The 13,176-nt window shown below is 47.2% G+C and overlaps 3 protein-coding genes across 3 annotated transcripts; 1 reads left to right on the top strand and 2 right to left on the bottom strand.

Annotated features, from left to right (window-relative positions):
* Positions 1-53: 53 nt before the first annotated feature.
* On the bottom strand, positions 54-2,528 carry AGABI2DRAFT_190928 (hypothetical protein). The gene is made up of 10 exons (XM_006458655.1): positions 2,406-2,528; positions 2,261-2,342; positions 2,047-2,204; positions 1,878-1,984; positions 1,621-1,828; positions 1,368-1,562; positions 1,098-1,314; positions 795-1,039; positions 388-737; positions 54-330 (listed from the first exon to the last, which is right to left on the bottom strand). Exons 1-10 carry the CDS (start codon positions 2,521-2,523, stop codon positions 235-237), a joined length of 1,776 nt encoding a protein of 591 aa, XP_006458718.1. The 5' UTR covers positions 2,524-2,528; the 3' UTR covers positions 54-234.
* A 371-nt stretch (positions 2,529-2,899) lies between these two features.
* AGABI2DRAFT_190927 (hypothetical protein) lies at positions 2,900-3,431 on the top strand. The gene has a single exon (XM_006458654.1). The coding sequence runs from the start codon at positions 3,158-3,160 to the stop codon at positions 3,362-3,364; it is 207 nt and encodes a 68-aa protein (XP_006458717.1). The 5' UTR covers positions 2,900-3,157; the 3' UTR covers positions 3,365-3,431.
* Positions 3,432-3,718: 287 nt separating this feature from the next.
* On the bottom strand, positions 3,719-9,757 carry AGABI2DRAFT_217506 (hypothetical protein). Its single transcript, XM_006458653.1, has 19 exons — positions 9,714-9,757; positions 9,549-9,655; positions 9,293-9,500; positions 9,049-9,234; positions 8,737-8,993; positions 8,476-8,680; positions 8,067-8,416; positions 7,929-8,013; positions 6,371-6,436; positions 6,023-6,124; positions 5,876-5,957; positions 5,660-5,817; positions 5,490-5,596; positions 5,234-5,441; positions 4,990-5,175; positions 4,713-4,929; positions 4,413-4,657; positions 4,003-4,352; positions 3,719-3,937 (listed from the first exon to the last, which is right to left on the bottom strand). The coding sequence occupies exons 2-19, from the start codon at positions 9,648-9,650 to the stop codon at positions 3,824-3,826; spliced, it is 3,228 nt and encodes a 1,075-aa protein (XP_006458716.1). The 5' UTR covers positions 9,651-9,655; positions 9,714-9,757; the 3' UTR covers positions 3,719-3,823.
* Between the last annotated feature and the right edge of the window lie 3,419 nt (positions 9,758-13,176).

Raw genomic sequence — 13,176 nt, 5'->3', positions numbered from 1 at the left:
CGGATACTATGGCCAACGGAAGATTGCCGTTGGTCTTTGGAAAACACTCTTTCAAAGACTTAAATTTCGTCATCAATTGCCATTACGACCCAGGGATATAGAGTTAAGCGCAAACAATTCCACTCAATTATCGCAGTAGTATAGTGAAGATATAAGAGAGGCCTCAGAGGTTTTACCAAAGAGAAACAAGTCCACGGCATCTCACACGCGGAATTATTCTCTCTTCGACTTTTCTTAAGCACGTTCGTGCCAGTCCCGTTTAATCATGTCTGCAGCACGTTCTGCAATCACATATACCGCTGTTTGCGTATGCGCGGATACAACAAAAGGCTTTCGACAGAACCATGAGAAACAGCCGTAGTGGGAAATAAGTAGAGTAGTACTCACCATCACAGAGGCATCAACCACCCTCAGTCCTCGTATACCCTTCACCTTCAAATCTGGATCCACGACTCCGTAATCTGCTCCTTTAGGTGACATCTTCACAGTAGAGGTTGGGTGCCAAGTAGTTGCGAAGGTGGCACTGATGAAGGCGTCAAGCTCCTCATCTGACTCGGCGCCTGCTGACGGTGGTGACTCAGATTTTATGTATCCTTCAAATGCTTTTGCGGCGTAAAATGTACGGATATTTCTAACTCCGTCACGCGCCGACGCAACATCGACCGGGGCGGTGAAGAAAGCTGGATCGATGACCGGAGAATCGAGTGGGTCCGAAGAGTTAATCGAAATCGTACCACCTTGATGTAGAGCAGTGAGCATTTATCTACTCCCATCGACGACGACGAGTTACTTACGGGAAGCTGGACTGACTAAAGAAATAAAGGCACTTAGATGAGGCTCAGGGGCATTTCCTAGGTTCACGGCAGGTAGGAGCTCCCAATGAGGGGAGTTAGGCCCCGCGCTAGGATCTTCAAATGGCGAATCTGCCGGGAGCCGACCCCATATGACATTGTTATCCACTGTATTGGTCAAAGGTCCTGTTCTTGATGTCTTCCACTGTTCCAATGCCTCTGCAAGGATGGTTGGATCGGCAAGAACGCTTGTGTTTGGAGCATGCTCAGCCTCGATAAGAATTAGAAGGAACAGTGAAAACGTACTTGGGTTCAGTGGCATCCGCCGCAAAGTCCACTACCAGGAGGGGGTGGTCTGTTAGATTCTTCCCGACACTTGGAAGATTGACAAGAGGTTTGACCCCAACTGACTGGAGCTCCTTAGCATTGCCAAATCCCGAATGTAAGAGTATGTGTGGTGAGCCGACTGTGCCCGCTGAGAGTATAACTTCCTTGGTCGCCCGGAAAGTGCGTGAACCGCGGCCTATCCACAAAGATAAGCAGAGAGCATTGAGGTGCTAACGTAGGATAGCTTACCATTTCCGAAGGTTTCAACAGTATCAAATTCCGGGCCATGTGATTTTGAGGAATGAGACTTTGAAGTCTGTCGAATCCGGGTCGCTCGAGTGTTCAGTAGAACGTGGAGGTTTTTCCGCTTCATTATCTGGCGCGTAAGGTAAGATGTAGCAGAGCTTCTCCTCTCTCCGCCACCAGCCGTACTAGGAAACCACGCTATGCCGACACATTAATTTTGTTCTATACGCACAACATAAACGTTCGAAATACTTACCGCTACCAAGCGGCTTCCCGCTATTCATGTCGAGATTGTAACTAAATTTACCACCAAGCTCATCTGCAGCTTTGATAAACCTCGCGTCAAAATCCCTTTGAAGTTGATTGGGTAGGGAGATACGAGTCATCCCGTCAAACCCATGAACGGCTGGGTCGAAATCACCAGTTATATTCCTCCCATCTGTAGGTTGCATGAAAAGCTCATGCTACTCAATATTCAGTCGGATGTCTCCTAATGAAAGCAACAATCCATACCTTCTTGAAATAAGGGAATATTTTGTTCCATGACCAACCCGAATCGCCTGTAACACGCGCCCATCTATCATAGTCATCTATTGATCCACGCGTATAAGCCATCGCATCTGTCGGCAAAGCAAGCGTTTAGTTCTAACTGACACTTCAAAAGTACAAACCAAAAACCCACTGATGCTGCTGCTACCCCCAAGGATGTGTCCACGAGCATATGGAACTATCCGACCATTGGCGAACTCCTGAGGCGTTGTCGTAAAATTCCAGTCATAGACTGTGTTGTGCAGGCGCGAAGCGAAAAGTGGGACCTCAGCATCTAGAACCCCCTCGTGGCTATGCAGGAAGTGTTAGCCAATTCATGTGTACTAGGGATTCGTCGTTGAACGTACCTTGGGCCTGCTTCAATAAGTAAGACTTGGAAGCCTCGCACTTCAGAAAGACGGCTGGCAAGAACAGCACCCGCCGTTCCACCTTGAGAACAGGTAGCGAAATCAGATGATGTGGGGACAATAAAATCCAGGTTCCAGTGCTTACCACCTGCAATGACAAAGTCAAATTCGTCTTGCCTTAGGTCACTAAGCTGCTGATATATAGCGCATAGTCCTGGAGCGATGAAAGTGGTAAGTATCAGCAAACCCTGTAAGGTGTGCATGATTGGCATACTGAACACGTTGAAACTAGTCCTCTTGAGAATCTTATATATATAAGACGAAGTCCGTTCGTCGAGTATGTCACGTAAGCGAAGGGCTAGGTTTGTTATTCCGAGGCTTGGTCATACCCTGGTTAGAATAGAAGCATCGCGATGGCGTGGGCTTTCTGATAGCTACATTGATATGGCTTGTCATTCGGAAGTTCAAATTTTCTTTTAATCAAGTGCCACTCAAGAAAATTAAAGTTACGTGCAATATGGTTATTCTCCTCCTATCATATTGTAGCCGGTCCAAAATTGTGAAACATGTGAAGCGTCACCGTTGCTCACACACTCTCCTACCAGCCCACAGGCTTGGCATTGTCTGGCGTTGTCGTATTCTCCCTGTTCTTGCCACAAACTATTAATAGACCATGTAGCAATTTTAGAATAATATCAGAACGTTCCGTTCGAATGCGTGTGTTTCGGTGTTGATCAAGAGGAATGTCGCGATGTCTTTGCATGCCTTCTTCAACAGGAATACTTTACGCAAGGGAGAGACGGCCTTGCATAAAACCCAGCTGTCGGTCCCTCGTACGAATTTATGGAACAGGACTGGTTGTGGGGTCACGATGCATGTTGAACCCACGAACGTCAAATGTCGTGGGCAACAGCCACGCTATTTCGGACTGATGGTTGGGTCAGGATGTCAAGGTTGACCCACAAGTATCATATGTCGTGGGCAATCCTTGCGCGCGGCAGGGAAGGTAAACACTTTGAAAAGATGGCGAGATCGTCGCGTCAAGGGCTTCCGGCGCAGCAGGGTGAACTCTTGAATATGGGGTTCAAAAGGTATGAGCTGTAGGACAGATCCAGAAGAGCGAACCGGTGAGGGAGAGGACCACGCACGGAGCTGAAGACGTTGGTGGACGAACATGAGTAATTCGCAATCCCACAAGTTACAACAAAATTATTTTGCCAAGTTTGATGCCGTAATGATGTGTTGTGGCTTAGGCGTTTTCCCATGGTAACCAAATTTATTGACAACCCTTGATCTGCTAATTTAAGTCACCGGTCACCAGTCACCGGTTGACAGGTCAGAGCTTGGTCAAAGGCAGATGTTTTACTGAAGTACGTCAAATAAACATCGCTAAATTTTACCATATTCATTTATGATTCTCTGGCATTCACAGTTACACTGGTTATAAATGACTGACTTGCGGAATAAATGTCATCCCTCGCCTGTAGGGAGGTTTTATTGAAGATATGACACTGCCTTTAGCAAAGTCTAATCTCTGTTTGCTGTAGCCTGCAATATGCATTATCAAAAATTTCCACCAGCAGCACGTCCGCTCCAGTCATGTTTAATCATGTCTGCAGCACGCTCGGCAATCACATATACTGCTGCCTGCACATGGCCAGCGACAACGTAGGGCTTCAAATGGAATAGATATCTCCGTCAGACACACTTGTGGCGGGAAGAAAAAACTCAGTAGTGCTCACCATCACGGAGGCATCAACAATCCTCAATCCTCGTATACCCTTCACCTTCAAATCCGGATCTACGACTCCGTAATCTGCCTGTCTAGATGACATCATCGCAGTGGAAACCGGGTGCCAGGTAGTCAAGAAAGTTTTACTAATGAAGGCGTCAAGCTCGTCATCCGACCCGGCGCCTGCTGATGGCGGCGCTTCAGATATTATGTATCCTTCCCATGATTTCGCAGCGAAAAAATTGCGTATATTTCTGATAGCGTCCCGCGCCGCCGCAACGTCTACCGGAGCTGTAAAGAATGCCGGGTCGATGACAGGAGAATCAAATGGGTCCGAGGAATTAATTGTGACCGTTCCACCTGCATTGGGAATAGTGAGCATCCATCTAGTCCCGTTGACAACGACGAAGGTTTATTCACGGGAGGCTGGACTGACTAAAGAAATATACGCTACCGCGTGAGGCTGATCCCGAGGCTCTAGATTCACCGATGGTAGGAGCTCCCAATGAGGGGAAGTAGGGCCCGCGCTAGGATCATCGAAGGACGCATTGTTTGGGAGTCGACCCCATATGACACTGTGGTTCACGATATTCGACAAAGGGCCTGTTCTTGAGCTATTCCATTGTTCCAATGCCTCGGCCAGGAGTGTTGGATTCGCGAGGACACTTGTATTTGAAACACGTTCAACAAAAACATGAAGTGAAGGATGTGGAAACGCACTTAGGTTCAGCGTTATGTGCGGCGAAGTATACATGTAAAAAAGGGTGGTCGGTTAGATTCTTCCCGAGACTTGGAAGATTAACAAGCGGTCTGATTCCGACAGATTGCAGTTCCTGCGCATCACCGATTCCAGAATGGAAGAGTATATGTGGTGAGCCGATTGTACCCGCAGAAAGAATAACTTCTTTAGTCGCCTGAAAGATGCGCGAGTCTGTTCCTATTAATATAGAGTAAAGTGAGTAAAATGATCCATTCAGACTAATGTAGAATGACTGACCATTGCCAAAGGCTTCAACACTACCGAGCTCTGGGCCATCAAAACTTGGAATATTAGATCGTTGAATACGGTTTATTCTAGTATTCAACAGAACGTGGAGATTTGTCCGTCCAAGTACCTCCCGTGTAAGGTAAGCGGTAGCGGAACTGCTCCTCTTTCCACCACCATTCGTACCTTGCATCCACGCTATCCGAGCAGATCACCATTTTCAATACGCAATAACATAAATACACGAAACGCCTACCTGTGCCAAGAGGCTTCCCGTTGTTCATATCAAGATTGAACTTGAAGTTACCTCCAAGCTCATCCGCGGCCGCGAAAACGTTCTCGTCAAATGGCTTTTGAAGCTGATTGGGTAAGGAGATACGTGTCATCCCGTCAAAACTATGAATAGTGGGATCGTATTCTCCGGTTATGTTCCTGCCATCTGTAGGTTGCACAAACCGCTCATTCTGTAGCGTATTCAAGTGTATGCCCCCAACGAAGGCAAGAATCCATACCTTAATGAAATAGGGGAGTAATGCGTCCCACGACCAACCGGAATCACCTGTAACACGCGCCCACCTATCATAATCGTCCACTGATCCACGTGTATAAACCATCGCATCTGTTCCCGAAGCGGCGCGTCAAGGTTCAGGTGGCATCTCCAAGTGATAAACCGGAAACCCACTGATACTGCTACTACCCCCAAGAATATGTCCACGAGTATATGACAATATCCGACCATTACCGAACTTCTGAGGTGTCGTCGTAAAATTCCAGTCGTAGGGAGAGTTCCGCAGGTTCGATGCGAAAAGTGGAACTTGAGCATCTAGCACTCCCTCGTTACTGTACAAGCACCGGAAGAGGATTAAGTAAGCCATGTATAGGCATTCGTCCAGCGTACCTGGGCCCTGCTTCAATAACCAAAATTTGAAAACCTTTCACTTCAGAGAGACGACTGGCGAGAACAGCACCTGCCGTTCCTCCTTCAGAACGAGTAGCAACATCAGATAATGCGAACGATAACTTACTTCAGGGGAGTCGAACTTACCTCCTACAATGACGAAATCAAATTGGCGCTGCGTCAGGTCACAAAGCTGCTGATATAGAGCACATAGTCCTGAAGTAATGAAGCTTGTCAGTATCAGTAAACCTGTCACGGTGCGTGAAATTGGCATATTGAACTCGTTGATACGAGAACGCTTCTGAATGCTTATATGCTCACCAGACAAAGGCTATGGAGCGCAAACTCCACGTTTAGCTCGGATGGGACCATCTTGTCTTCTGGATGGCCAGCCTAGCCTAGAGCCACTGTGATAGCATTTTTAGCCTGTCAAGCGGCCTTCATATACACGAAATATGGACATTCTCTTCCTATCACTGGACTGGCCAGGCACACTTGGCAAATACGGGAGCCTGCTAAGGAACTTGAACGAATAGTCGTATTCAGCTAAAAATAGCAAAACTCTACTCACATATAATTTTGCGTTATTAGAAGGCTATGTACCTTTCCAGACCTCGGTTGTGCTTTGTGACTGTGTGGCGCCTGTGTGGCGCTATCCTTGATCAGCGCCAGGAGTGATCCTTCAAAAGATCAGAATATCCCTGTCGAACGGGTGTGTATCGGTGCTGGAGAAGGACTGATGGTATCATGAGCCCTGAGGCATGGCCCACGGAACTTAGCGTTCTACTGAACACATTCTTTAGCGAGGAAACAGCTCCACCCCGATCATCAGGCATCACCACAACCCCGATGTGATAGTAGCCCTCATCCGGAATCGCTTACAGTCATTGGGAGATACTCAGGAGATATTGTCCCTCCCAACGGGGAGGCTCGAAAGTCATTCTTGCTAGCAAGTGCAGCTGACTCTGGTCTGTTTCCCGAATGATCGAAGCTGCTTGCCGCCGGAAGCACGCCTAAATTGTCAGCACTATCGCATGACTCCACGCGGTATACTCTGCGCGCACAAACCACAATAAGCCAGATCGTCACCCACCAACGATATGGAATGCATAACCGTTGCATCCCCATTTCTCAAGATTCACGGTAATCACCATAGTCTGCATCGACATACCACCTGTTTCATCCAGTGGACCCCGGCAACGCACTAGTAAAGTTGCGCCATTCGCTAGTTTCGATACTCCTCTAGCATATCTATAATGAAATTTCGGCTAAACATGCGTCATTCAAAACCAAACTTCAGGAAGCGGAAGAAAGTGCCTTCCTGACGTTTAACTCGGCTTTGTCTGGTTGATATGAACAAAATAGTCAAGTTGGGAGGTATTCCATGTGGCATTGCAAGGACAGGCGAACTCTGAATCGAATCCTCCATGACGGTACCTGGAGTACTTGAAGCCCCGGTATGTAGAATTACAATTCTAGGTGCGGGGTAAAAGTGCAGAGGGTGCGGGGTAAAAGTTGGTACTTTTATAGTATCATCACAGCAAGGAAGGTAATTTGCACGTGGCAGTGCAACAATTCATAGGACCCTTGCCACCGGCTATTTTCCGTCATCGGGCTAAATATTGAATTTTCGTTTGCTAAATAATTGACATTCACGTAAAACTTCGGACTGTGTAAAGCTGCATCAACGAATACTGCTACCACCATCGAATTCCCAGTCGTGCCTCTTAGAATTTTAGACTACCGTAGCAGTCGTGCTTTACTAATTTATTACTGATACGCGAGTTCCGTGCCAAGGTTTAAATCAATAAGCTTCGCCTGTGAGTTTTCATTGAATGCTGATATGCACAAGTAGAGACGGCATACAGACTATTGTCTTTGGAAATTCACCAGGATCCTTTCGTCGTCATTTGCAGACACAAGAAATCGATGGTAATAGAACGCAGTATTATATATAAATTGGCTTCTATGAGGAAGGCCACTGTACGGGCCTTCCATAATTAAATCTTCTATTATCAAAACTAATTGCCAGCACGTTCTCTGATGCTTCAACTGGTCCAGTCTTGCTTAATCATGTCTGCAGCACGCTCTGCAATGACGTATACCGCTGCCAGCGGATGACCGTTGATGATATAAGGCTTTCGATGGAACCGTCAGGCATGCTTGTATAGGAGAACGTACTCAAACTCACCATTATAGAGGCATCAACAATCCTCAGACCTTTAATACCCTTCACCTTCAAATCTGGATCCACGACTCCGTAATCAGCTCCTTTGGGTGACATCATTGCTGTAGAGGATGAGTGCCAAGTTGTCAAGAAATTGCCTGCAATGAAATCATCAAGCGCCTCATCCGATTCAGCACCTTTCGATAACGGCCCTTCAGATACTACGTATCCTTCCCAGGCTTTGGCACCGAAAAATTTGCGGGCATTTCTGACTGCATCGCGGCCGGCCTCAACGTCGACTTCAGTGGTAAAGAATGCGGGATCGATGACAGGAGAGTCGAATGGGTCAGAAGAGTTAATTGTAAGCGTCCCACCTGGTGATGGAGGGTGAGCACCTTTGTATTCTCACTTGCCACAATGATGATATACGCACGAGAAGTAGGGCTGACTATAGAAATTGCTGCAGTAACATGAGGCTCAGGAGTAGGTCCTAGGTTCAAAGCCAGTATGAGTTCCCAATGAGGAGCATTTGGCCCGGGACCGGGATCATCGAAAGCCGAATCTGACGGGAGTCGACCCCATACGAGATTATTAGTCGGGATGTCAGCCAAAGGACCCGTTTTCGAATTCTTCCACTCCTCCAGCGCATCTTCAAGGAGTGTTGAATTAGCGAGGACACTTTTATTTGAAACACGCTCAGCCACAAGGAGTTAAGAGAATTAGTATAAACGTACTTCGGTTCGGTGTTTTCTGCCATAAAGTCCACCAATAGGAAAGGATGGTCTGTCAGATTTTTCCCTAGACTCGGAAGATCGACGAGGGGGGTGATTCCAGCCGCCTGCAGTTCTTGGGCTTCCCCAAATCCGGAATGGAAAAGTATATGTGGCGAACCAATCGCACCCGCAGAAAGAATAACCTCTTTGGACGCCTGGAAGATGCGCGAGCCGTTGCCTATTAACGTTGAGTAAGCGAAATAGTATGATACATGCAGGCTAGGATAACTAACCATCTCCAAAAGCTTCGACGCTATCGAACTCCGGGCCATTAGAACTCGAGTCTTCAGACCGTCGAAGCCGGGTTACTCTCGTGTTCAGTAGAACATGGAGGTTTTTCCGCCTGGTTACCTCGCGTGTAAGATAGGAAGTAGCAGAGCTGCTCCTCGATCCACCACCATTCGTACCTTGCGCCCAACCTATATAAGTAGGGTCAGATGTTCAATGCATAATGTAGTAGACGCTTGAAATACCCACCGGTACCAAGCAGAGTACCGTTATTCATGTCAAGGGTGAATTCAAAGTTACCACGAAGCTCATCCGCAGCCTCGAAGCATCTCATGTCAAATAGCTTTTGTAAATGATTCGGTACAGATATTTGAGTCATCCCGTCGTAACCATGAATACTTGGGTCGAAGTCTCCAGTTATATTCCTGCCATCAGTAGGTTGCACGAAACGTTCATTCTGTCTAGTATTCAGCTGTACACCACCAACGAAGGTAAGAACCCATACCTTGAGGAAATACGGGAACATTTCGTCCCATGACCATCCAGAATCACCTGTAACATGCGCCCATCTGTTGAAATCATCCAAACTTCCACGTGTATAAACCATTAAATCTGTTTGCGAAGCAGTGCGATAAGTCTCAGATGGCGCGTCAAGTAATAAGATACCCACTGATAGCACTACTACCCCCAAGAATATGTCCACGAGCATATGGAATCACACGACCGTCGGCGAACTTCTGAGGTGTTGTCGTAAAGTTCCAATCATAAGGAGTATTCTGTATATCAAAAGCGAAAAACGGGACTTCAGAAAGTAAAACGCCTTCATTGCTACATGCCGGCAGCGGCTGAGTAAGCGAACCATTGTGGGCTGTTCATTAAATGAACGTCACCTAGGCCCTGCTTCAATAAGCAAGACTTGAAAATTTTTCACTTCAGAGAGGCGACTAGCAACAACAGCTCCCGCTGCTCCTCCTTGAGACAAAGCAGCGACATCAGATAATGCGGCGAGTAGTAAGCTTCATGATCTCGTACTGACCTCCCACAACCACGAAATCAAAGTGTTCTTGTTTCAGGTCATTAAGCTGCTGGTAGACAGCGCATAATCCTGAACCGATGAATGTGGTCAGTATCAGCAACCCGGGCAAGGTGCGCATGGTTTGAACTTGTGAGTACAAGAAATCTTTGGAATACTTATATACCTATGAGACAAAGGCTATTCAATGAAAACTCGCTTTTACGCGAGGGCGCTAGGGGTTTGTCTTCTTGAGTTTGTGCATTCCCGGGTTAGAATGGAATCATCTCGATGTCATTGATTATAGATGCTTGCGACTTGCCATATTAATGCCTGTCATCCGGAGTCTTTCCATGTACAAAAAATTGCATACACATGAAGTAAGTTGTCCTATCAACGTCCTATCACGGAACCGGTCATTTGTGCCCGGCCAATACGGACCTATGGAGGAGCTTTTGGCACTAAGAAAGAATCGCGGATTCTCACTCACACATGGTTTCGTATTTTTAGAAGAATTGGCCGTCCCTGACTCGGTTGTGATCGGGTGCCACCAGGGTGCCACTGTGCTTGATCTGCGCTATCCGTCATCGCTTAGATGGTCAGGACCTTCCGTTCGGCATCCGCGTACACCTGTGTTGGAGGATAAATGATTCACTGGTATCTCATTCGAGTGCGCGGGAAGATCTTTCTTACTGGAGGTATGGATATCCTTCCAGACGAAACGAAGCTGTCGACCGCTCGGGCAATTACACGAGGCACAAATGTGGACTGGTGACTGGGTCAAGATGGCAATCAAATTTAACCCACAAACGTCAAGTGTCGTGGGCAACCTCTCCCCCCGGCAGGGGAGAAGAGCACTTTGAAAATAATGTCCAATCATTATCCGGCTTCCTTTCAATTGAAGGAGCCTCCCAGGGAAGTGATTGGCGGTCATTGGCCCATTGACCAGAGTAAGCAAACTAGTTAAGGATCTTACAGTCAATTGACCAGCATAGTCAGGGGAATGGTCCCGTGTGGAAGTTGACTGTGGCAACCTTTTGCAGCTGAATATATTCGAAGTAGGTCTGTCATGGACGAAGATATGATAACAGTTTGTTTAGTCGACATGGATCATAAGATCGAAAGATTCTAACTGGCCTCCATAACACCCGTTAAGAATTGACTTATTCCCACCGGTAATTCTATGACAGTCCGAGCATCGAGCTTCCTCGAATGTATTACGGAAGTGCCACAAATCTTAACTGGTGGGAAAGTTTACAGACCCTAAAATGACCAACCAATGAATTGCTTGGTGTCAAAGCTATCTTTATCACTACTACACATCATTAAATTGTGCCACCGCGGAACACTGATGGGGCAGAAATTTTCGGAAAAATACGGCGCAAGTAATGAAATTGTATCGGGTGCGTTTGGCTTTTGGCTGCTTTTTGTTCGGTGGCGTTTCTAAGTCAGTCAAAACGGTGCGTGCATAGGCATGAACGCCCCAGCAAATATTACCCGCGTCAGACTCCACATAAAGCCAACTCAAGCAAATAGGTCCAGATCGACACCCCGGATGTACAGGATTATCAGGATGCATGACAGAAAACGCTCATGGGTTGTTTCATGGATTTTCCCGCCACATCCCCCTTCCGGACATTGATCCTGCGGAGCTGAAGTAGTCTCTAGAAAACGGGTGCCCAGTATTCGGAGACAACCTCGGCTTCCTCGGTGATCGCAGGCGCTAAAATCTGAACTCTGTAGGACAGATCCCGGCTGATAAGTAATTAACGTTTAACGATTATGCCTGAGAGGAAGATAAGGAAGCCGTAGTCTCCCTTGCATTTCCTTGTGACCCAGCGCTGAACACACTGAATCAGGCCGGATCTGCCGCCATTACCCTGGAGTTTATAACTAGCCTCGTTAGTAGCAGCGCTAAGGAGTTTGCTCATATCGTTAGGCGAACACATCCCTGGGACCGGGGCATGCAGTAGGTAAGGGAGAGAAAAATAGAGAGAAATTGGATAGCTGGTATGTCATTGAGCAAAGACGCTCATTAGATCGGTCATGTCCGCTTTCTGACTATCTCTTACACCTCGTCGCGCAAAAAACAAATCGAGAAAGATTTATATTGTACCGTATATCTCGTTTCTTCGAGTTAACATGACCAAATGTAGGCGCATTGTAACGGTCAGTCATAAGAGGTCCCTTCGGGCATCGAAATTTACTAAATTTGGATAAATTTCAGTTATAAAAGGCTGTTTTCGAGGCTTTGGAAGATCTCGGCAGAATCATTTGAACCACGATGATACGATGGAGAGAATGAACCAGAAAACCAGATAATTGCCGCAGTCATGAATTCGGCCGAGACGCATAAGGAAGATAGCTGGTAGTAGAGTCTCCGCATTACTACCGAGACCGACTCCGACGATGAGGGCCGTCCAACTTAAGCGGACCTTACCCCCGACCGAGATAAGCGTCAAAGTTATATTTGTACTCTAGGCGTCCTCCTATTTTTAATAAGGTTTGGCCTATTCTGCGAGGGAAGTAATTCATACCTAGAGCAGGGTAGGGTTGCGGAATAAAAAATGACAACTGCCAGTGGGTGATTGCTTAAAATCCGTGCCGAGAGAGTGTAGTGGCCAAACAAGGTCAGACCGGGTCAGCTTGCCAGCGAAATAGACTGTCAAGTTCCAACGTCGTCAACATATCTCTGCCGAAGAACGCTAGTCTGAAGTACTCGTGGTGACCAATGTCTGAAGTGACACCATGCTACTCGAGGCGACACCACGCGCTGGCGGTTGCTGATAGAGAGCGCGTGGCACTACTGCGCGACCTGAGGCTTGAGGCAAACAAGTGCTACTTATGTACAAAGTGTTACAAAGGAGGAGTGTTCATGCGAATGTGAGAGCGAAATATGGAAGGAAGGTGCGGGAGCTTGGCTGGGTGTTACTTTGGGCTCGAGTGATCAGGACGCCGGACGGGGGTCTACGGTCTACGGTGGGCTATCAAAAAATTGTACTTTGGGCCGTTCTCCGCGAGGTGGGAAATGGGGGAACCAGGGAGAGAAGAGGTGCATATTTCTTCCACTTTATGGAGGGGTCTTAAAGCCTACAACGAAAACATACTCCCGGCGTACATT

The sequence above is a fragment of the Agaricus bisporus genome, assembly GCF_000300575.1.
Source record: "Agaricus bisporus var. bisporus H97 unplaced genomic scaffold AGABI2scaffold_2, whole genome shotgun sequence".
Classification (NCBI taxonomy): Eukaryota; Fungi; Basidiomycota; class Agaricomycetes; order Agaricales; family Agaricaceae; genus Agaricus; species Agaricus bisporus.
Note: the sequence above shows the minus strand (reverse complement) of the source record. Positions and strands in the feature narration are given on the sequence as shown.